General features: G+C 47.9%; 1 protein-coding gene across 2 annotated transcripts in view; it reads left to right on the plus strand.

Moving 5' to 3' along the window:
• The window catches only part of ISM1 (isthmin 1), an 83,785-nt gene extending 60,384 nt beyond the window's left edge, over window positions 1-23,401 (plus strand). The window contains exons 3-6 of one of the 2 annotated variants that reach the window (XM_061125952.1): window positions 5,000-5,264; window positions 12,988-13,131; window positions 17,223-17,312; window positions 21,579-23,401. In XM_061125952.1, coding sequence (XP_060981935.1) covers window positions 5,000-5,264; window positions 12,988-13,131; window positions 17,223-17,312; window positions 21,579-22,096 — 1,017 coding nt within the window. In that variant the 3' untranslated portion in view covers window positions 22,097-23,401. The remainder of the gene's footprint in view (window positions 1-4,999; window positions 5,265-12,987; window positions 13,132-17,222; window positions 17,313-21,578) is intronic. The other variant, XM_061125953.1, reaches the window with a different exon arrangement.
• Window positions 23,402-25,125: the final 1,724 nt, after the last annotated feature.

The following is a 25,125-nucleotide window of genomic DNA, read 5'->3' on the forward strand; positions in this document are numbered from 1 at the left end:
AGATTGGTGGATGCTGGCTAGTGATGGCAGCAAGGGTGAAAATGACAGAGGAGATGAGTGTAAAATAATTAAGAATCAGGAGATCTAGTTTTGAGAGCAGCTCTCCTCCTTCCTTTCTGTTCACCTCAGGAATGTGAATTCTCCAGGCCAGTTTCTCTGCCTGAAATGTGGGGCTAGGTTTTGTAGAACAAGCAGCGATACCTGAACAAGAACACTGTAAGGCTCAAAGCATTCATGGCGCTTACCTGGAGCTGCCAGAGTTGTTTTGAGAGCACCAGGGGGTCTGAGAGGGAGGGATTATATATCTTCCTAGTCCTTTGTGTTCTTTCTTTGGCATTTGTCAAGGAAGAAGTGTTACATTATTAGGGGCCTAACCATTTGCTGGAGACTGTCTTCCTGTCCCTGGATGCTCTGTGCTTTTGAGGAATCATTTCAACTCCCAGGGCTTCTCTTTGTCTCTGGGAAATAAACACAAAGCCAAACTACCTGGTCACCGTAGCTCTCAAGCTCGTTGGTCCTCTAAAAGGGCCAATGAATTAGAAGATTCTAGAAGATTCTGTTAGAAGATTCTAGAAGATTCTCCCGAGTTCCAAAGATCAAGCCTTCTGTATTCTCAGTGTTGTTAGTTTATTGCCGATTAGACTAAGAATTGTGTTAGCTTCCCAGTGGAAAGTGCTTTTCAGTGCTAAAGAGTGTGTTTCTAATAAATGTTTGAACTTTCAAGAGGAAGAAAGAAACTGGTAATAGTGCAAAGGAGTTTATCCTTCCCTAATTTTGGACAGAATTCTCAAACTTGGCACCTATTCTGGTCTCTCTTTCTTGGACCTGACAAGATTCAGCTAGAAGTTGGACTTGGATCTTTTGGAAAAGTTCTTTTTCTTTTACTGTCTTGATTCATGGTATGGAAAAATCCATAAGAAACAAATATACTAACGATGCTTCAATGCTGTGTATTGAAGATGCCAAAGAAAGGTAAGATCCAGCTCGATCAGCTTGGAAATCTACTGTGTTCCTTGCCACACCTTCAACTCGTCAAGACATTTTTATGAACAGATTCTTTGATGCTAAAGAACATGTAAATAAGAGTAAGAGCAACAGGAAACATAAAACTAATCTCCCTCCACCCCCTCCCATTCGAGAAGTCATGATCATGCTCATTAAGTCTTTTTAATTGGATGCCTATGAAATTTCACGTTCAACATTAGATTTCTTCTTTTGATATCAGTACGAGGTTTCCACGTTCCTAACTGCAGGGAAGGGTGGATCCTAAGGTTTGTGTGGTTTTTGTTTTGTGTGGGGGTTTTTTTGTTTGTTTGTGTTATTTTTAATTCAGTTGGAGCAGTGGCTAGAAATGAAAGAGGGAAAAGAAACCTCTAAGCTGATGAGATTTAGTCATCGATAATAGTTTTTGGAGTAAATTTGTATTTTGCTACTCATTGCCTGGCCAGGCAACAAATCTGTTTTGTTTGGATCCAAGCGGCAGTTTTGGGGAAAAAGAATCATATTGACGGTAATAGCTTAAAACATGGAATTGTTTTGATTCCCAGCTTGGAGAAATTGCAGGGCACGTTTTGTTTAGGCAATCCCTTTGACTCCAGTCTGGATACAAACGGAATACCAAAACTGTCCAGCCTATTCCGCCTTATCTCCTACCCAGGGACTGATCTTATTACCATAATTGCAGGCTTGCCTGGCTCTTGGCAGCTTCTTGCCTCCAAGACCCTTAATAGCCTTGCAGACAATTATTGCAGCTCAGTTTTTCTGTCTGCAGGCACTGGGGGCTGGGACTGCACAGGAGAAAGGTTGTGTCTTCAAAGGCTGGGCATCATGAAATCTCTGCTGGCTCGGGTCCATGCCGCCTAGCTGTGCACTCCTTCCACTCCGTCCTTGTAGGGTTGCGTGTGGGTCCTGGGCACTGTCTCTCTCCAACAGCCATCCCTCCAGCAAACAGCAGTGATACAAGATGAATTATGTAATTATTCTTTTTGTCCTTTTGGGGGATTACTAAAGTTCCGTAATTATTTATAAATATGCAAGGGATGCTTACAAGACTGGGGTGATGGTGGTTGCATGGAATCAAGCCAGTGGTGCCCTCGTAGGCATCCCACACCAGAGGAGGAGATGCTCTCAGCCTGCCCCAGCCCAAGTGTACTCTGGGGTAGAAGACCAAACCCTGAACCTTGTGTCTGGACCACACAAGGCCACAGCTAGGCCCACCAAGAGCGGGGTAACCATCTTTGAACATCGAAGAGTAGAATTCAAACTTTTCCATTCCTGAGACAAAAGGAAGGGTCTCTTTGTCTCGGGGATTGGCACAACCCAGTGCAATTTGGCAGAGCATCTCAGCAAGTCTCTCAGATGTCAGGTTAGGGCAAAGCTGGAAGAGCATCTGCCCAGTACATCTTGCGCTGATTACTTGGAGCGCATGTTTCTGATTCATTTGCACATAACTCATCCAGGGGTTGTTGCAAGAGCGGTGTGATGGCCAGAGGAACCCAAGAAATCTTTATGTTTTTTAAACAAGTTTCTCTATGTTGATTGTCTCTCGGAGCCAAGAAGCTGCATTCTTTCAGCCCTGTGACTTCCAAACGAGGCTCCATAAATCCAAGAGTGAGTTCTGACCTTGACTCTGGGACTGTCTGCTCTGACCCTGAGGGTCGGTTAAGGAGAAGTCTGCACTGGGTCTGGTTTCAGGGATGAGTGACACAGCTGGGACAGCATGCACCTTGTGCTCACATCTCTACACGACCTGTGGCATCCAGCCCCTACCGGCATCGGTGGGCTCTGGGCTCACCTGGTCACCAGAGGGGACGGGACCTAGGTGACTGACTTTTTGAGAGACAGTTTGGCAAAGTTCATAAGAGTGCAGGCTCTGGAGCTAGAATACCCATGGCTGCCAGTTACTAGCTGTGTGACCTTAGTTTGTTAACTTCTCTGTGTCCAGTTTCTCTGTCTATAAAAAGCTGTCTAGCCACTACTCTGAAACTTAACAGCTTGAAACAACAATCACTGGACTGCTTGGGGTGCTGTGGGTCGGCAATTTGAGCAGGGCTCAGCTGGGAGAGCTCCTCTCTGTTCTACATGCTGTCAGATGCGGTGACCCAGTGGGGCTGGAAGATCCAAGATGGGTCCCCGCTCAACTGACTGGGGCCTCAGAGCTTTTCAGGGACTTGAGGAGCCTTTGTTCTCTGCTGTATGGCTCCCTCATCACATGACTGTTATGTGCACAGTAGTCTAGGCTGGGCTTCCATACATAATGGTGGGAACTTTCTGAGAGAATGCAAGTGGAAACTTCAAGACTTCGTGTGACTGGTCGCGTTGACACACCTACCACACTCTACTATGAGTCCTTAGGCCAACCCAGAGGGGAAGGGAGGGGAAGTAAACCCCACCTCTTGGTGGGAGGTGTGGCACTCACAGGCCAGAATGGGAGGAGTGGCAGGGATATCACTTCAGATCAGTAACCACAAGGGCCGAGCAACAGAACCAACACTACAGAGACGTTGTGAGGATTAAATACACTAATCTATGGAAAGCCTTTAAAACAGCGCCTGGTACATGGTTAGCTCTCAATAAGTGTCCCGTTTTATGAGTTGTTCTTGTGCCATTCATGGTACCTGTTGACTCCTTGAATTAAAGACTTCCCAGTAATGTAGTCATCCGTAAATCAGGGGCCCCGTGATACACTGCTTCCTCCCAACCCAAGGCCCGTGGGCGTTGGTTTCTCCGGGCGTGCCTGGAGGTTCTCCCCCGTTTCGCTGAGCAGCCTCCGCTTTCCCTCCTGAGGGAGCCACGTTTCCCTCCTGAGGCGGGGCGCGTTTCCCACCTGAGGGGGCACGTTTCCCTCCTGAGGGAGTCATGTTTCCCTGCTGAGGGGGGGCGCGTTTCCCTCCTGAGGGGGCTCATTTCCCTCCTGAGGGGCCACGTTTCCCTGCTGAGGGGGGGCGCGTTTCCCACCTGAGGGGGCGCGTTTCCCTCCTGAGGGGCCGCGTTTCCCACCTGAGGGGGCGCGTTTCCCTCCTGAGGGGCCGCGTTTCCCACCTGAGGGGGCGCGTTTCCCTCCTGAGAGGGCGCGTTTCCCTCCTGAGGGGCCGCGTTTCCCACCTGAGGGGGCACGTTTCCCTCCTGAGGGGCCGCGTTTCCCACCTGAGGGGGCGCGTTTCCCTCCTGAGGGGCCGCGTTTCCCACCTGAGGGGGCGCGTTTCCCACCTGAGGGGGCGCGTTTCCCTCCTGAGGGGGCACGTTTCCCTCCTGAGGGGCCGCGTTTCCCACCTGAGGGGGCACGTTTCCCTCCTGAGGGGCCGCGTTTCCCACCTGAGGGGGCGCGTTTCCCTCCTGAGGGGCCGCGTTTCCCACCTGAGGGGGCACGTTTCCCTCCTGAGGGGCCGCGTTTCCCACCTGAGGGGGCACGTTTCCCTCCTGAGGGGCCGCGTTTCCCACCTGAGGGGGCGCGTTTCCCTCCTGAGGGGGCGCGTTTCCCTCCTGAGGGGCCGCGTTTCCCACCTGAGGGGGCGCGTTTCCCTCCTGAGGGGCCGCGTTTCCCACCTGAGGGGGCACGTTTCCCTCCTGAGGGGCCGCGTTTCCCACCTGAGGGGGCGCGTTTCCCTCCTGAGAGGGCGCGTTTCCCTCCTGAGGGGGCACGTTTCCCTCCTGAGGGAGTCATGTTTCCCTGCTGAGGGGGGGCACGTTTCCCTCCTGAGGGAGTCATGTTTCCCTGCTGAGGGGGGGCGCGTTTCCCTCCTGAGGGGGCGCGTTTCCCTCCTGAGGGAGTCATGTTTCCCTGCTGAGGGGGGGCGCGTTTCCCTCCTGAGGGGGCTCATTTCCCTCCTGAGGGGCCACGTTTCCCTGCTGAGGGGGGGCGCGTTTCCCACCTGAGGGGGCGCGTTTCCCTCCTGAGGGGGGCACGTTTCCCTCCGCTCTCTTAGACTTTCTCCCGAGGGTCACCCTGCGTGGAGGCTGTTGACTCCCCATTGACCCTGACCTGTTTTGAATTCCTCAGGTCACCATAGAGGTGGTGGATGGTCCTGACTCTGAAGCGGAGAAGGATCAGCACCCGGAGAATAAACCCGGCTGGTCAGTGCCGTCGCCCGACTGGCGGGCCTGGTGGCAGAGGTCCTTGGCCCTGACGAGGGCCCAGGGCGGTGACCAGGACTACAAGTACGATGGCACCTCAGATGACAGCAACTTCCTCAGCCCCCCCGGCGGCTGGGACCGTCCGGCCCCGGGCCACCGGACGTTTGAAACCAAAGAACAGCCCGAATATGGTGAGTTTACCACCCAGCAATATAAAATCGGTGCAGAGAATAAACAAGGATGATGAGGCCAGTGGACGTGGAGCCAAGCAAAACCCTGTTTACAGTGTGTGGCTTTGGGTCTTCAACAAGACAGACCTCATACAGACTCTGTCCACCCCGTCCACAGAAGGCCCAAGAGGCCCCCCTCACCACATTTTTCTAGAAATACTATAATTTTAAGATAATGCCAATTATCCTTGGGAAGTTTTTTTTTTTTTTAAGTTAGGGATCTTTGAGGTCCCGCCTTATTCCCCCCCCCCAAAAAATTTTTTTTTCTAAAAAAATGACGAAACCACCAAAATAACTTCCTCAGATATTGTGTGAGTGCTCAGTCCATGTCTGACTGTTTGAGACCACATGGACAGGAGCCCAGCAGCCTCCTCTGTCCATAGTAATTTCCAGGCAAGAATACTGAAGTGGCTTGCTGTTTCCTTCTCCGAACTTCCTCATGTATTTGACTGTAAAAACCTGTACAGAAAGTCAACTTAGTGAAAAAGAGACGCCCAGCTGTCTCCTTTGACCAGGCAACTATGTTATGTTTATCACTGGTAGTGGAGTGACCCTTTGAAACCCGCATGGACATGTATGTCTCGAGTTATCAAAGTGAGGCATCCCCACCAACAAATTTCAAGACCCCAAGTTGGGACTTAGAGTTAGTTTCCCATGCTTTTAGAGTGGGATAAGAGAGACAACAAACAATTTTTAAGTTCAATGACATAAAATAATCCAAATTCATTTCTCACTTAAGCTGGGATGGAAGACAGGGTTGGGGGAACTCGGCTCCACCCAGTTGTTCATGGACCCAGAAGACTCCTTCCAACTTTAAGCCCCCAACTGTGAGGGCCTGAGAATTACCCACTGGATGCTCTGCCTCTGGCTGGCAGACAAGTAGAGAGACAGAGCCTGGGAAAGGCACTCATGCTTTTAACCCCCTCAGCCCGGAGATGACAAATCACATCTGCTCAAATTCTATTGGCAAGACTTGGTCATATGATCCCATGTAGATGCAAGGGAAGCTGGGAAATGTTTTCTGTGTGAAACAGATGAAGAGGAAACCAATTTGGAAAGCATCTGGTCAGTCTTCATGAAGAATCAGGCAGGGTGCCCCATGTTATAAGAGCATTTGATACCTTACAAACACATCCACCATGATGATGGCCTTATGGTTCAGCCTGGGCAGACTCAGGGGCAGATGGTCTGTGAGGATGACTTGTTTTGCACTGTTTGCAATCTCACCCTTACCCCCGTTTTCAGCAGAAAGGCCACTCATATACTGGCAAGTCATTTCTGCCTGCTAACAGATGATCCTAAGCAACGTCCAAAAGAGTAGGACTTTTTTCCCAACCATGTCATTTAGTTGCAACTGACATTGAACACATCTGCTCATCATTCTGCTAGGTACTGGGAATCCAAAAAAGATTAAGACATGGTCCTTCCCTGAAGAGCATCTCACCTGTCTATGGACAAAAGGAGAAAAATTAATGGATGGAGCAAAAGAGTGCCACAGTAGAGGTACACAGTAAACGCTAGAGAAACAGAAAGAGTGCTTCCAGATCCCACCCAACCAGAAGGCTCATAAAACCTTCCTCTTTCCCAGAAGTCCAGTTTATTTTCCAAGAAAGATTGGGAACAGTAGCCTACCTTTCTGTAGCAGTTGCCTTCCACAGTCCCTCTTCATAGTAGCTCTCAAAGATTAGATCATTTAATCAGCTCACTGAGGCAGAGACCCCACTTTACAAATAGGGAAAGTGAAGTCTGGAGAAGTTAAGCAACTTTGACCTGAGATTCATCTCAGACAGTCTAGGTCCGGAGTCTGTCCTCTTCACCACTATGTTATTCTGCCTCTCTGGGGGGAAAAAAATGTACATCCTTTAGGGCAGTAAAGTGCATCTATAAAGGGACAGTTAGATTGGAAGATAGGAATGGAAGTAGAAGTCCAGGGCTGAGCTGAACTGTTGAACAAGAGAAATACAGAGGATCCCAGGGTGCTGGCCTGACACTGCACAGGACTGCAGCTTAACCTGTCTACCCTGCCCACGTGTAACATGGTCTCTCTGAGTGAGGCTCAGACCCTCCACATCAGAATCCATCCACGCCTGTGAAAACGTAATGCCTATCCCTCATTGCAGACAATTTCTTTACTGTTTGAGCCACCAGAGAAGCCCCAGACATCAGGATTCCTACTTTCTAAAGAAAATCTGGTCCCTTTATGGAAGCCCTAAAGCAGTGCTTCTCAGACCTTTATGTGCACACACATCACCTGGGCATCTTGGCAAACACCGTGCCTGAAGCCACAGATGAAGAAAAGGGGCGGGCAACCTGGTGAAGCCCACCCTGCTGGTCCTCAGACCACACTGAGAAGCAAGACTGTAAATGTGTAGCTTACATGCTATAGTCAGTCCGTAGCATTTGCAATGTGGATGAATCATTACTGCTTCTCAGTATGGCTCACAGGGAATATACAATTTACAGAATTCTTTACAGGATCAAATAAGCAAGGTCCCCTTTTATTTCAATCAGCAAGAAAGTATAGAGCAATTTCTATTTCACCTGTGTCGGGTGCCAGGGAGGATAAAAGGAGAGAACATACAGCCCAGGAAGGTGAGGTTCATGCAGTGGCAAAGCAGTGCCCATCACTGGGCCTTTGGACTTGTTGCCCTGTCTGCGGCCAGCTACAGTTCACATAGGAACTGGGCTTAGTGGAGGCTATCAATCACAAATATTTGAAGTTAGGGTTTTTAATAATGCAAATGTCTGCAGCCAGAATATTTCAGAAAATCCTTGGTGAAATAAGTAGACTGTAACAGCATCTTTAGAATAAATTATAAAATACACAACAAAAGATAGACCTAATTTGTGATGGTGGAAGCATGTAATGACCATGAGTCAGCTCACCTTTGGACTCTGTGTGTTTGAGATACTTAAGTTGTCACCCAGGGCAAAGAAAGGGTTCAAATAAGTATCTTTCTGTCAAATAATAGTATACCATCCCCAAGATTGCTCTGAATAACCTGATAATGCAATCAGATAGACACAGAGAAGTGTAATTTGGGCTGGCAGTCAGTTCTTTGCAATTCTCTGACAGATTGTGGTTGTGTTTTAATAGATTTCACAGTGATTGTTTTGGAAAGGTTTTTCTTTGTCTCGTTGAATTATAGCCACATAATGGGTATCTTGGTCTTCTCTGGTGGCTCAGCAGGTAAAAAATCCACCTGCAATGCCAAAGACCCAGGCTTACTCCCTGGCTCAAGAAGATCTGGAGAAGAGAATGGCTACCCACTCCAGTATTCTTGCCTGGAGAATTCCATGCATAGAGGAGCCTAGAGGGCTACAGACCATGGGGTTGCAAAGAGTCAGACATGACTAAGTGACTAACACACACACACACACACATTCAATAGGTATCTTAAGGAAGGGCTGTTTGGGCCAGAATCAAAGCTGCTGGAATATTAGGATATAGAGCAAGATATGGCCAGAGCAGGCAGATCTCAGCTCTCAAACCAGCCCTGCCAAGTTTGAGTTGTGTGACCTTAATCAAGCACCTTAACCTCTCTGAGCCTCAGTGTCCTTATCCATAAAAGGTGAGTGTTTCCACCTACCTTGCAGGATTATTACAGCAGTTCAATCAGGATGTTTAGACAGAGTTGCTGGTTAAGGCAGGACTTCAATACTTGGCAGTCACAATCGTCTAGCTAGGATTAGTGGTGGAGGTTTGCCCATGGCCGAGCCAAGACTCAAGTCACTTCAGTTGCCCAAACACTGTAACTGGACCACAGAACTCGAGTGCCCTGAAAGTATATAATGACCACTTTAAAATTTCAAATGACATCCTGGAAGCCCAGCCCTCAGCCCACTGCCCCGTGGATTGTTCTCTGCCCTCACTGAGCTCTTTGATGTCACATACGGGGCTGCCACAGCCTCACATAATCGTTCACAGGGACTGTTGTACGGTCTTTGTTGTCGTCTTTGTAATTACTGCTGCCCAAGTTCATCTTCTGCTCTCAGCGATGCTCCCTGGTAGGTGAGCCAATGAAAACAGGCTTGTTTTTTTATAGCAGAAAGGAAGACTGCCCTCAGAGCTTTGTCTCCACCTCCCCTACATCAGAAACTCCCTTTCTGTCCTTCAAATACATTAAACAAATAGAAATCCCTGGGAGGAGGGGCTTGGCTGGGATGCTTCTCCAGGGCTGTGTGCTCTAGACACTTCTGGGGAGTGGGCTGACGTTCCCACTTTTCCTCAAGAGTTTGTTTCAGTTCCTTGCTAGGCCAATGGAAATGATCAGCCATGTGGAGACATAAATGTTCCATGTCTAACTTTGGGGGACCAGTGTAAAGGAGTGTTTGGAAAATAAATGGCTTTGCTAGCATGTTTTTTTTAAGCCATGGAGAAATCCACTGCTGAAGTAATAAATCCTTCATGGTTCCAGAGTCTCCAAGCCGTTCAGAGAGCATTCATAGGGAGGGTTGTTCTGGTGTATTTGTGACAGGTTTTGCTACTTTATTGTTTTCCTTTGAGAATTAAAAATAGTATATTTATTTTTTGGTTGTGTTGGGTCTTAGCTGCCCTGTGGTATGTGGGATCTTAGTTCCCCGACCAGGGATCAAACCCGCATCCCTTGCATTGACAGGTGGGTTCTTAACCACTGCACCACCAGGGAAGTTCCAGTTCTTGCTACTTTGGAAACCACTCAACAGTAAAAAAAAAAAAAAAAAATCCACCCACAATGCAGGAGATTCAGGTTCGATCCCTGGGAAGATCCCCTAGAGAAGGAATCAGCAACCGACTCCAGTCTTCTTGCCTGGGAAATCCCATGAACAGAGGAACCCAGCAGGATACAGTCCATAAGGTCGCAAAAGAGTTGGATATGACTAAACGACTTAACAACAGCAATCTAAAACTTACTGGCTTAAAAGCACAAGTGTCTTCGAGAGAGAGAGAGTCTGCAGGTCGTCTGCACTTTTGTTCTGCTCTGGGCTGACTTGGCTGGGGCTGTGTGCTCCAGCATGGCCTCATTCCCAATGGTGGGGTCCCTGCTGGTTAGCTGGGGGTGCAGGGACAGGTGGGCCTCTCCCGCTCTGGCCCCTCACCTTCCGGGCTCACCCAGGCTCTTCATGTGGTGGTGGAAGAGTTCCCTCCAGGGAGAAGGCAAACCCTGAGGCACTGGCACTTTTCTAGCCTCTGTGTTGCATCATATTTGCTGTTTTTTCATGGGCCAGAGCAAGTCAGTGGCCCTGGGCTAGGGTGGGTATGAAAGGGTAGTCACCAAGGGGGCGGGTACAGGGGGGAGAATTATGGAATCACCTTTCACATAATTTGACACAGTACTAACGTTCAATAATTTAGACCAAAAAAACCAACATAAGAAATTACCTCTGGCAGAGATTCCAAGACAGTATGTTTAATGCTAAAATCTCAACATTCAGAGACTATATTCCCCCAAGCTAGCTCTCCATCTTATTATACCAGGGAGGACATACTGCCAGAGAATTCTAGGTGGCTGAGGCCCCATTGCTTCTGCTGAGCCAAGTGGGATACCTCTTGGCATCACTTGGATCGTGTCTTAGGCTGAGACCCACCCCACAGGGGACAGCAACTCTTCCTCCGTGAATTAAGCTTTTTCTGACTTACCCACTGCCCCCTTTTTATGAGTCTGAAGACAGTGTCATCCTGACCCATGACTTTTTCTGGTGGTGGTTGTTCCTTTTAACAAATCAGACCCCAGGAAGAGTCACACGGGAGGTGCTGAGTGTGTTCCTGTGTGTGTAACACATGGATACACCCACCGCAAAAGTGCAAGCGTGTGATTGTTTCATGTACGTCCTTTGTGTTCTTGGTGAGTTTACCAAGAGGCCTGGGAGGTAGCAGCCCTGGCCCCCTGCTCAGCGATCTCTCTGGTTCCCCTGCACTGATGCTCAGGAGGAGATGGAGAGATGGAGGCAGCCAGGCTGGGAGAGGAAGCACACCCGCCTCCCTTGTACGAGGCCAGAGTTTCAAACATCTGCTTGGCCATGTGCTTGGAAAATCATGTCTTAGAACGAAATCAAAATTCGGAAAAACCCCTTTGGGGGAGTCGGGAGAAAGGGATGGGGCCCCCGGGGGCAGGTGAGGTGTGGTTGGACTCTCAACCGTGGGTTAGGGGAAGGGACTAGGACTGCCCCCACCGACTCTCACAATGGGCAGAGAGTCAGTGGCCCTGGGTTTGCCTGAGAGTGAACACACTGTAAACAACAGCCTGGGAGTCTGGCGTGGGTCCCACAGTTCAGGTAGAAACATGTGTGGACTGCATTCTTGCCAGGCCTACGTAATAGCAATCACCAGGACCTGTTCCGAGCAGAGCAGGGCCCTACCCTGCGAGGCAAATGACTGGGGCTGCATGCTTGGCACTGGCAGAGGCCCCAAGGCTGGAGGAAGATTTGGGTAAAGCGGGAAAAAGTAGTTCAGAGAGAGATGCTGCACTTAGCACTAGGGCCCAAGCTTTCTTTTCTCTTCCCCTTCCCCTTGAATGGGTCACCCAAGCATGCCAGGACTTAGCTTCCTTACTCTTAAAAAAGGAAATTAGGTGAATCCCCTGGTGGTCCAGTGGCTAAGACTCCAGGCTTCCAAGGCAGGAAGTGTGGATTTGATGCCTGGTCAGGGAACTGAGATCCCACATGCCAGGCAGTGTGGCCAAAATTTTTTAAAATTTTTTTAAATTAAAAAATAAAAAGAGGAAGTTAGTCTAGATAACATACTCAACCTCTCTCCCGGCCCTCAAGCCCCCAGTCTGGTTCATTTCTCCTTTTTCTTTACCACTCACTGATTTCCGATACACTGTATAATTTAGTTATTTTTGTGTGTGTTTTTGATTATCGTCTGACTCTTCTCACAAAACTATTAGTACCACAGGGCAGAGATCCTTGCAAGTTTTATTTAATAATATATCTCATATACCCAGCATTGGGCCTGGCACATAATAAAGTATTTGTTGGATGGATATTGAGTGATGAAGAACCATCTAGCTCTACCATTATGTATCAGTTATCTGGGCTTCCCTGGTGGCTTAGCTGGTCAAGAGTCCACCTGCAATGAGGGAGACCTGTGTTCGATCCCTGGGAAGTTCCCCTGGAGGGGAGCATGGCAACCTGCTCCAGTATCCCCCATGGACAGAGGAACCTGTAGAAGGGAAAGGCTACCCACTCCAGTTTCTGGCCTGGAGAATTCCATGGACTGTATAGTCTATGGGGTGACAGAGAGTCGGACACAGCTGAGTGACTTCCACTTTCAGACATCTTCTGGGCTTCCCCAGAGGCTCAGTGGTAAAGAATCTACATGCAATGCAGGAGCCACAGGAGACTTGGATTAGATCCCTGGGTCGGGAAGATCTCTTGGAGGAGGGCACGGCAACCCACTCCAGTGTTTTTCCTGTGGACAGAGGAACCTGGCGGGCTACAGTCCACGGGGTCTCAGAGTCAGATTTGACTTAGCACGCACACACGCAGGCGTCCTCTAGGAGTCAGAACCTCAGACAGAATCCCTGCCATCATGAAGCTAACCCCTGAAGTGAGCGCTGGGGCCATAACTTCTGACTCTAGCTGGCACCTGGTCCCCTCCAACAGTGGGGGTGCTGCAAGTGGGCAGCTGGCAGGCAGCCGGATGGGCGCTGTGAGAGTTCTTTGGGCGAGGCTGGTGACCCTCTCCCTGGCTCCCTTCCAGATTCCACAGACGGTGAGGGCGACTGGAGCCTCTGGTCTGTTTGCAGTGTCACCTGTGGGAATGGCAACCAGAAACGGACCAGGTCTTGTGGCTATGCGTGTACTGCAACCGAATCTAGGACGTGTGACCGTCCCAACTGCCCAGGTGGGTGTACTCAGGGGTGTGGCTCTACGTTCCCGAAGAAGCTTTTCCCTTTTGTTCTGTTTTCTATCTTGTTGTACAATTTCCAAGTGTTATGCTCCATTGATAGTTATAACAAAATATTGGCTGTATTTCACGTGATGTATAATACATCTCTTATTATACACCAGAGAGTTTGTACACCCCACCAACATCCCAGCCCTATGGGGCCCATCCTCACCCTCCCCACTGCTTACCACTAGTCTGCTCTCTGTCTCTGTGAGTCTGGATAAGGTTGTAGCTTCTATTTAAAAACTTATAGAAATTGACTGTTTACAAGACAACCATTTTCCTAATGAGAATTCTGACCAGACTGGGACAAGAGACAAATAATGAGCTTAGATGATGAAAAGATGGATTTTCTAAGCCTGATACACAATTGCAGTAACCATGACCTAGAAGACAATGTTACCATGTACTTAATTTAAGGAGTGATTCTGGTTAACTTGGTCCTTTGATGTGGAACTGGTTGTACCTTAAAGAGATACATGAAGATGGATGTTCATGGGCTAATAAGGAAGCCAGGATCAGAGGCTTAACAGCCATCTACAGATAAACCGTGTATTAGCCTGAGAGTTGCTGAAAGTTCCAGAGGGAGCAAACTGGGGCAACTTGGCAGTTAATTATTGCTTTCAACTGCATTGTCCATGTTTTTTAAAACTTAACTAATAATTGCAAACTTAGTGAGAGGCCATATTGGATTAGAAAACAATTGTGACTGTAGTAATATTGTCAAACAGCTGTCTAGTCTTGTTTCTGCATGGCCCACACATTTTTAAAGGGTTGTGAAGAGAGAGGAGGAGGAGGAGGAAGAAGAAGGATACACAACCAAGACCGTATGTGAAATGAATTTATTTACAAAATGTAAATAGATGCACAGCCATAGAAAACAAACTTACAGTTGCCCAAAGGGAAGTGGGTGAGGAAGGGGTAAATTAGGAGTTCAGGATTAACAGATATATCCTACTACATATAAAATAGATAAACAACAAGGACCTACTGTATAGCACAGGGAATTATACTCAATATTTTGTAATAACCTATAATGGAAAAGAATATGAAAAAGAATATATATGATATACATGTGATACCACATAAATATTCTTATCATTTTATATATATATCAATTTTCTGTACACCTGAAGCTAACACAACATTCTAAATCAACCATACTTCAATTTTTAAAAGACCATATGTGACCTACAAAGCCTAAAATATTTACTTTCTGACACCTTACATAAGAGTTTATCAAATCCTGGTCTGTGGTTTTCCATCTACCATGTTCACCATAGGCAGGTAGAAAATCAGCCTAAAATGGTATCTCAGTTTCTTCCAAGAAATCACACTTTCCAAATGGTTTCCTCTGAAAGAGATTTCAGAGACAGAACATTTGATTCCCCACACCCCAGACTTCCTTTTTCTACCCCTGGAAACTTTGTTCTCAAACCACAAGGCTGAGATTTAGAACAAAATCTGGAGGAGATTTTAGAACAAAAATGTGGAGGAGCAAAGGGTTTTCTGCAGAGAAAGAACATCAGATTGGGTATGCGTGTGATAACAAAGGGGTATGTGCAGAAAATGGGGCTGTTGTGTGAGAAAAGGCAGTTCTGGACTCCATCAGCCATGCGGATGGATTTCCAAAAGTGCTTGATCAACTTCTGTCAAGATGTTTGTGCTGACCTTTCCCATACTCATCACAATGAAACAGAGTTAGAAGTCTGGTGGGATGTGTAGAAATAAACCAATAAATAATAACGCGAAGGAAGAAGGGGAGGAAGAAAGTGAAGAGGAGAAGGAGAGGGAAAAGAAGATGAAGACAAGATGAAACAAAAGAAAATGAAGATAAAGATTGGAAGATGAAGAAGAAAAAAGGTGATAATGAGGGTCATGAAGAGTAGAACTTTTGGAGTATTTCAGTATCAAGCAGATTTCTAAAGTCTTTACATGTGTTATTTCATCTAATCCTACTAATGTCATGAACTAAGTACTGATGATGGTGTTCATTTGGCAGCTGTGGAAACTGGGACACATGGGTTAATTTATCTAGAACCACACAAGAAGCAAGTGGTCCAGCTGGGATTTGAATCCAAGCAGTCTGATTCCAGAATCCATGTTCTTAACCATTAAATTCTTCCACCATCACCAGGGTGAAGGGTCCTGGGCTCAGCCACACATGAATACAGACAGTATTTAATGTCAGGGCTTGGCAGCTTGCCTCTTGCTTTCTCCTCCAGAGTTGGCATGCAGACACAAAACAGTAGGCCTAGATAACTTGATAGCAGATATCATCTCTCCTCCCATTTTGAATGTTTTCTCTCACTGCTGAAAGCAGCATGGCCAGCAGCCCTGTTCTTACATTTTCTTCTCATCTGACCTGGCTTCCATCCTTTCTGCCTTTCTTTTCCTGACTCCCCCAGCTTTTCAGGGCTCCCTTGAACATGAAGGGTCTTCTTTTGCACCTTCTCTTTCCTTTCCTGGTGTCTTGATTCTCAGAATCACTGGAAAGACTTAAGGGCCAGGCAGTCTCCCTGGCCTGGTGGTGATGACACTGTAAAAGTCTGTCCCCTAGGCTGACCTACAAATAAGCTCTAAGGGCCTCACATAAAACCAGGGAGAGCCTCTTAAAAGAAATCAACTCACACCTAGCAGGACAGCCAAGGTTCTCCAACAAATAGTCCACATTCCACTGTTCCTTCCTCTCCTGACTGCTTCCACTTGCAGGGGATTCCTTTTTGCAAAGGAAACCTGGGTGGGGATGGTCATTTGAGTAGGGGAGGGAGCCAGGAAATGTGAGGCAAACTAGGTTCAGTTGCTCAGAGCAAGTAATGACAAACCCAGCATATTCTTTTCTTAACATTGAATTTTTTTGTTTTTAACTTTTTGAAATTTACTTTATGCAAGCATTGTTGAATTACAATGTTGTACGGCAAAGTGATTCAGTTATACATACATATATATATTTAAACATACATTCTTTTTCATACTATTTTCCATTATGCTTTAATCACAGGGTACTGAATATAGTTCCCTGTGCTATACAGTAGGACCTGTTGTTTATCCATTCTATATATAATTGTTTGCATCTGTTAATCCCAAACTCCCAATCCATCCCTCCCTCAGCTTATTCTTTTTGCAGCATCACCAACAGTGCTAAAAGTCCCAGCATACAAGAAATGGGTCTTTTAGCTGTGAACCACTGCATCCTCAGAATGAGCTAGACAGATATTCAAGGAGAAAATGTCAGCCAACACTTACTGCTTCTTACGCTAAATGCTTTCTTTATGCATAACTCATTTCATTCATTCAAGGCTCTGAGGAGGGTTGTTGGTTCTCCCTACTTATGGATGTGAAAACTGAATCACCCAGAGGTTCTGGGGCTTACCCAAGTCACACAGCTAGCAAAGATGTGAACCCCAGCGAGTCAGTCCTTAAGACCAGTGTTATCCACTAGACAAGTTGTTAACACTGGACTTCCCTGGTGACACAGTGGATAAGAATTTGCCTGCCAATGCAGGGGATGTGGGTTTGATTCCTAGGTGGGGAAGATTCCCTGGGGAAGGGAATGGCAATCCACTCCAGTGTTGTTGCCTGGGAAATCCCATGGGGAGAGGAGTTTGGCAGGCTACAATCCATGGGGCTTCAGAAGAGTCGGACACAATGTAGTGACCAAACAACAACCAACAACAACACCACACTCTCCAGTCTCTGGCTTACACTGCCACTCTGATGCCTCCAGACAGACACACACCCTGACGTGTGTCCAGCACCACCCAAAACCCCACTCCTGGGACCAGGGAGTGAGCTCCTTAGGACATTCAGGCACATTTGGATCTGATTTCACGCTGCAAATGGTATCTGGGGTTTTAATATATTTTATGCACTATACCTGCCTTTTACTGTTTCCTCTGTTGGCAAGTTTCTGCCCATGAGTAGTAATGAATACAAAAAAGGCTTTGTTCACGTGTATTTGTTTTTTTATTTGCCAGTGGGGCGGAGGGGGGGGGCGGTACTTTTTCCGTATAACTAGAGAAAAAAGAGCTCCTGTCTGTGCCTAGGAATTGAAGACACCTTCAGGACAGCTGCCACCGAAGTGAGTCTGCTTGCGGGAAGTGAAGAGTTTAATGCCACCAAACTGTTTGAAGTCGGTATGAAGAGTTTTCTTTTCGTTTTTCATCCAAATATTGATTTAGTGTCTTAGAGATTCCTTTTGCCTTTGCCATGCCATCCTTGGATCCATTTAAATGTTGCGTCTTCCTCTTATGGGGTCCAGTGCTGTCGGCGTTTTTCTTGCTTACCAAATATACAGCAAGCAAAAGGGAGCCTCCTGCAGTGACAGACGGAGCCCAGCAGCCTTGCTGTGTCCGCCCCAGCTCGCAGCTGGGGCCGCCCTGCCCCTGGCGTGGGGCTCATCCATCATGGGGCCTCAAGCCTCATGGAATCTCTTCTCGCAGCCCTCACCAAGTGTCCCCAATGAAATAAAGAAATGATGATGTCCGTGTCCCAGCAGAGGGTCACGGGGAGGAAGGAAGAGAAAGGGCACTTTCTCAATGTTATGCCTTCCCCATCCCAACCCCACCCCCAGCCCCCCCACCACATGAGCTTTCTGTAAACCTTTGTAACCCCCTGCTACTCCTCTGATAGAAAGTGCCAGAGCGAGTACAATAAACACGGGCCAAAGTTGTAAGTGTCTACTCAGCAAGGGGAAGTCCTGCTGTATAAAAATAGCTGCATGTGCTTCTGGATGTAATTCTATTTTGCAGAAAGGTAAGATTCCTTCTGCCCCATTTCTCATTTGCACCCACTTCCGCTCTCCTCAGCCAAGCTGGAATCAGTTTGGAAATGCTGTTACCCAGGGTTTCCATCACAGTCCTTCACGTTCAGCCAACTGCCACTAGCAGAAACCTTCTGCAAACACAATGCCTTTGATCCCCCAAATTTAAAGGTTGTGGGAGTTTTGCATAAGATAGTAAAGCAGCAAGGCTGGCTTTGGGGGCAGAGAGTGACTGTCTTCCCCCATTTCCTGTGCACAGGCAGGCAGCTGCCTTGCCCTGTCACAGGGAATGGGACCAGGTGCCCCAGTGGGCAGCTTGGGACCCAGCGGAGGAGAAGGGGGTGGCCTGTCAGGCAGGTTCCGGGCAGGGACAGACACGGTTCACGCTCCAATTGGGTGACGGAGGAGCACTTGATGAGCTGTGAGCAGGTGGATGGAAAGCAGAAGGGCTGGTACAGTGCTCTGGGACTGGCCACAGTGGGGAGCCCGCACCACCGGCTGGACTGCAGGGACTGGGGAGAGGTCCCAGACCCCTGGGTAGAGCAGACACACCCCTGACTCCCAGAAGGATGCAGCCGGCCTGCAACAGGGAGGGAGGAGCCTCAGGAACGGCACCCTTACCTCGCCCTTCTTCCTTCTGCCCCTGACCTGGTCCTTCCATCGGCGCACCCCAGCTAGAAACTGGGGTTCAGGGAGTCCACAAAGCAGATCCACGCAGGGCAGCCTTCCAGGGCAAGGAAAAGGGAGATGAGGAGACAGAGGACAAATGGAATATGCCCAGCAGGGGTGAGAAAAGCTTGACTAGCTTAACGTCAAGTGTCTTAACTGACTCCTGCCTCAGTTTTCTGATCTGAAAAATGGTCTAAGGTAATGGTGTCTGGGCTTCCCTGGTGGTTCAGACGGTAAAGAGTCTGCCTGCAATGCAGGAAACCTGGGCTTGATCCCTGGGCCAGTAAGATCCCCTGGAGGAGGGCATGGCAACCCACTCCAGTACTCTTGCCTGGAGAATTCCATGGACAGAGGAGCCTGGTGGGCTACAGTCCATAGCGTTGCAAAGAGTTGGACATGACTAAGCGGCTAACAATTTCATACTTTAATGGTGCCCACCTCCTAGACTTATTGTAGAGTTGAATGAGTTGATACTCATAAAGCACTGAAAACATTCACACTGAATACTTCGTGTAAGTCTGATTAAAAAAAATAATAAGTCAATGGATGCATGTCCTGTATGTACGTGACTTTTGATGCCTTTATGCCCTGGAGGGAAAATGCAAAGCTGTTTTCCAGAGCCTCTGTGAATCTTGTTTCTGAAAACGCTGCCCTCTGAGGAGGACCCCCACTGGCTCTGCAGACACGTGCTTCCCAGGATGGGCCTTCCATTCTCTGCAGCAGCGCACTCGGGGCTTGCCAGGGTGGAGTCACAGAGTCTAGCACATTCCTGCAGGCGGCATTCCCCACCCTGTTCTGTGCACGGCCCACTTGCCTTCTGGTTTAACCCTCATGGGACTTTTTTGAGATGGGTGCCATTTTTATCCCCGATTTAGAGATGAGAAAACTGAAGCCCACCGAGGTAGCATGCCTTGCACAAGGTCACGGAGCCGCTAAGTACTTGAGCTGGGATTTGACGCAAGCAGTCTGACACAAGTGCCCACACATGCCATCTGAGGCCAGGCCTTTCCCACGCTCCTGAGAGGTGCCCCAGCTCTCTCTTCCTTGTTTCCCTCAAAAGGACCTTGACCCTCCATGCAAGCTGGCTCCCAATCCTACCTCTCGATTTTCACTCTTGACATCACCAGCCTCCCAGGACCCAGGTCAGTGGTGGAGAGTCACTTCTGACGCCTCCCTCCCTTCCCCACAGCCCCCCAAGTCCTGGCAGCCCCCTTCCCCGACTACTCCTGATCCCACCCTCCGTGCCTGCCAAGCATCTCGCTGGGACTCTTACAATTGGCACTGAAGAGCTTGCTGTCGCTCAGAAACCATCCGTGCTTCCCTAGTGCCCTCTGAATGGGCCTAAACCACAGGAAGACCGCCCCCAGGCCCTGATACCAGTGGTCTCCCTTCTGTGTATCCTCTGCTCCGGGGAAACAATGTGTTCCCTGCCCTCAGACGCTCTCTGTTTAACTGTGGGCCGCACAGTTACCGCCAACCTGGCTGGCCCTCCTCTCTGCTCTTGGACGATGACTGGGTCCAGTCCAGCCCTCTGAGACAGGATTGGACATTCAAAACCCTCCCTGGGGGAGCCCCTGCCTGTGAGGGACGAAGGTGTGGGAGCAGGAGGAGGCGGGGAGAGCTTTCAGACGGAGGTGTGGGCCTGACCCCTGCCAAGGGAGGGAAGGAAGGAAAGAGGACCGGGAGGCAAGGGCCTCCGAGAAGCTGGGGAAAGTCTCGCCTACACCCATGGGGAAGCCAGCAAAGGCTGTCTGAGCAGCCCCAAGGGAGAAAAGCTTGACTAGCATAATGTCAAGTGTCTTAACTGACTCCTGCCTCAGTTTTCCGATCTGAAAAATGGTCTAAGGTAATGGATGTGGACCCCAGGGCAGGTGCACTGCAGCCGGGCAGCAAAGCACCCCTGCAGGCCTTCTTGCAGGAGCTCTGAGCGAGACACCTGTGGCCACCCCTCCAAGCCTCCGGGCCAGCCTGGGGCCGCGCACCCCTGGAAGCACCCCCTATGAACCTACAGGTCAGTGGCCTTGGGCCAAATGTTAAATTCTCTAAAACCAGGGTCCACCAGCCCCTTCTTTAAGGCATCTTTCATGGAGATTTGCATATAATGATTGTTACTGTTTCCTGCCTAAGGTTAAGAGGTTAGGCCTAGTTCAAACAAGTCAGTGATGAGTAAAATAAAACTTAGTCTTACAAATACTACTTTGAGGTACTTTGTATCACTTGTTGTTTATTTAGAAGATTCAAGGTGGATCTCTGAATTACTGTTCATTTAGTTATGAGCGATAGATAATGGGGTTAAGGTTATGCAGGAAACCATAGAAAATACACCTTTTTCTGTAGATGCCTACTAAAACTTGTTGTTGTTGTTCAGTCACTAAACCATGTCCGACTCTTGCAACCCCATGGTCTACAGCAGGCCAGGCTCCTCTGTCTGTCCTCTACCGTCTCCTGGAATTTGCTCAAATTCATTTCCATTGAGTCAGTGATTCTGTCTGACCATCTCATCCTCTGTCACCCCCTTCTCCTCCTGCCCTCAATCTTTCCCGTCATCAGGGGCTTTTCCAATGAGTTGGCTCTTCACATCAGGTGGCCAAAGTATTGGAGCTTCAGCATCAGTCTTTCCAATGAATATTCAGGGTTGATTTCCTTTGGCATTGACTGGTTTGGGAATAGTAATATTATATATTTCCAAAAGAAAATTTTAATGAGGGTAACATAATGATGATTGAGTCTAGGTGATGGCATCTAGGCAGTCATTGTATATTTTCTCTCCTATGTATCTGAAAGTTTTTTCATAATATAAACTAAGGAATTGGTGGTGCAGAGAACCTTGTGGACAAAGAAATTCCCAAGTTCAAGGAGAGTGAGTGTGTTCACCGCGCCAGGGGCTGCCACTCAGGAACGGAGAGGTTGACTTTAAAGGCATCCTGCTGCCAGTTTTGCACGTGATGAGTTTCTCTGTGGCCTTTTTCAGACACGGACAGCTGTGAGCGCTGGATGAGTTGCAAGAGCGAGTTCCTAAAGAAGTACATGCACAAGGTGATTAACGACCTGCCCAGCTGCCCCTGCTCCTACCCCACCGAGGTGGCCTACAGCACAGCTGACATCTTCGACCGCATCAAGCGCAAGGACTTCCGCTGGAAGGACGCCAGCGGGCCCAAGGAGAAGCTGGAGATCTATAAACCCACAGCCCGGTATTGCATTCGCTCCATGTTGTCCCTGGAGAGCACCACGCTGGCTGCCCAGCACTGCTGCTACGGCGACAACATGCAGCTCATCACCAGGGGCAAAGGGGCGGGCACGCCCAACCTCATCAGCACCGAGTTCTCGGCGGAGCTCCACTACAAAGTGGACGTCCTGCCCTGGATCATCTGCAAGGGCGACTGGAGCAGGTATAACGAGGCCCGGCCCCCCAACAACGGACACAGGTGCACCGAGAGCCCCTCCGACGAGGACTACGTCAAGCAGTTTCAAGAGGCCAGGGAGTATTAAAGAGACGCCGCCGCTGGTGTGCCGCGCCGATCGCAGCCCCGCGGACAGCCGCTCTCACCAGCGCACGTGTATATACCGCGCGGGCATTTGTCCTAAGTTACACCAGGGCTGGGCGCCGGGCCCTCGCAACTGCCATCTGAAGCCACCGTTGCCATCTTCAATGTCAACAGTCCCCTTGGAACTCTTCCGAGGGAGGGATGTTCTCAGGAGGATGTGGAGAAAGAAACCGGAAGAAGAACCTGGAAGTCGTGGTGGGTGGAATTCAACTCACTTCGGATTCAGTGGTTCCCAGAGAAGCGATGGGGCCAAGAGACTGAAATTGTAAACGTGATAAGCAGTTTTATGTATAACTTATTTAATATGAATGTGATTTATGCATAACCTTTTCTCTGGAGTTGTCATCCTGAAATTATTTAATCACTTCCGTGAGAGTTCAGAAAGGGGCTTAAGGAGGTGGAAGAGAAAGGGAATTTTCCAGGAATGACTTCTTTAAAAACGAGAAATTCAATAGAAGGATATCAACATCATAAAGCCTGAAACCAAAGGTGAGTTAGCCAGTGAGGTACCTTGCTGAAGTCTCAGCTGCCAAAATGCCCTTCCCTCAGACTGGGAGAGGGTAGAGGGGGAGCAGATGGATATTTTAAGAGCAAATCTGAGACCTGGTTTTAAATAAGCTTTAAAATAAAGGATGATATTAGCACAGTGCTGTAATTCTACTAAAAGACCCCAGAATGGTAGAATTTCTGCTCGTGCCTTAATAGGTTCAGAAGGCTACAGGAAGGTCAGACTTAAAAACGAAGAATAGCACTTTTCCAAAGAAAACTGCAAAATAAATGGGGAAAGAACATGAACTTCATTTCATCTATTTTATTTTCATACCATCTTAACAATTTTTTTCTCCACCAATATATTTCCAGTAAATAAATATAAAAATGAGGAAGGGAACTCATCTAGAAAATCCTAATTTTTTATGTTTTAAGAAAGGGGGAAAAAATACATTATTTTTGTAAAGTATTTATTGAGTCACTGAGTCTTGTGCATCAAGCAATTATAATATTGGCCTGGTTCTGTAGGGTGGAACTTAGGACAAATAAAGAGTTGATTCTTATGCAGTCTTTACTTGCAAAACTCCAGGAAAAGAGATTATATAATAAAATCATAATAAAATGTGTTACTGCAGTAAATGTGTTACCTGCAAATATTTATGATACAAATTCCATAAATAGCCATGGTAAAGCATGGTTTCAAGGCAGGGGAGAGGAAGGTTCAAAACAGGTGGGAATAAAAGGCTCATTGATTGATGTAATGGTGAGTGGTGTGAGTCAGCATCTTCGGCACCAAGATCATCAACCCGGTCCCCAGGAGGCCGAAGCTCATTGACACACGTGCAAATTTCTGCCCATCCAGAACTAAGAAAGAGTTGAGAAAGCCAAACCAAATCAAAGGCCTAAGACAAGCCCAGATGAATGGACCACTTCCACACAAAATTTTGCAAGTACAGTAATAAAGAGAATTCTTCATCATGTAAGTGATTCCTTTTCCAGATGAGGAAAGCAGAACTCAGAAATAACAGATCAAATTGGGTCCATCTTTCATTTCCTAGTCCAGTGCTCTTTCTACTATATCAGATTTTTCATGTCCTTATATTCCTGATGCCTTTTGTATTCCTAACCAGATCCTTAGATTCTTTTAGTAAGATCTTGTTTTATGGAAAAGCTCTTATCAGTCATTTATACTTTAGAATGAGTTATACATGTATTGCCCACTCTCAGGATATTTATATTTGAGATCTATTCTTAATTATGGGAAGAGAATCTTTATTCTGATTTGAAAGAATTTTAGGCAACTGAACTGCCGGGGGGAAAATCAGTAGGTTCGTGTATCAGGGAAGATTTGTTTCCTAATAATAGGAAAACCATTTTGCCAAGAGAGTTGGTTGCAATAGAATACATCACGTTCGAGATGGCAAGTATCTTGGGACAGGTATTCAAGCAGAGTGTGTGAAGACCAATCACATGAGAAACTCATTTTAGTGATGAGGAGAGACAAAAACATGCAGCAGTCACCCCCTCTGATAAGTGTTCTGTGAAGGAAAAGTAGAAAGTCCTCTGGGAAAATAGAGGCAGGAATCGGGGCAGTACCTGTGGGATCCAAGGGACGAGTGGTAAAAGAGGCAGGGAGGTGGATGCATTCAGAATAAGAAAACACCGTGGGCAGAGGCAAGGAACCAGGCAAGAGTATGGTGATTTCTGAAAACTGGGATGTTTAGAGTGACGAGCCAGAGGGATAAGAATGGCAGGTTATGGAGCCATGTCTAAGGTGCTTTTGTTAAGGATTTAGCATGGGCTTCCTACATGGGCTGGTGGCTCAGCTGGTAAAGAATCTGCCCACAATGTGGGACACCTGGGTTCCATCCCTGGGTTGGGAAGATCCCCTGGAGAAGGGAAAGGCTACCCACTCCAGTATTCTGGCCTGGAAAATTCCATGGACTGTATAGTCCATGGGGTCACAAGGAGCTGGATACGACTGAGCAACTTTCACTTTTCCAGGTGGCCCAGACGATAAAGAACCTGCCTGCAATGCAAGAGACCCAGTTCGATCCCTGAGTCTGGAAGATCCCCTGGAGAAGGTCATGGCAACCCACTCCAGTATTCGTGCCTGGAGAATCCCCTGGAGAGAGGAACCTGGCAGGCTACAGTCCATGGGGTTGCAAAAAGTCAGACATGACTGAGCAACTAACACTTTCACTTTTACTTCACTTAGCATGGAAAATGAAAGCTCTTTCCTACTACAGGGCGAATAGCTGATACGAGCAATATTTCCAATGGGCTCCTTGCCTCTTACTATCAGACCTTACTGACATAATGAACTGAGAGAAGGTGAGGTGAATTGGGAGCTGGGGAGGGTTCCTGGGCTCTTCACCTGCTGAGAACACCGCTAGCCTCCCACCCACCATCCAGACAGTGCCATCCCTGCTGGAAATTTGCTGAACTATAATCTGCCTCTATCCAGACGTCCCCCATTCACTA

Source organism: Dama dama, chromosome 23 (genome assembly GCF_033118175.1).
Source record: "Dama dama isolate Ldn47 chromosome 23, ASM3311817v1, whole genome shotgun sequence".
In the NCBI taxonomy this organism is placed as follows: Eukaryota; Metazoa; Chordata; class Mammalia; order Artiodactyla; family Cervidae; genus Dama; species Dama dama.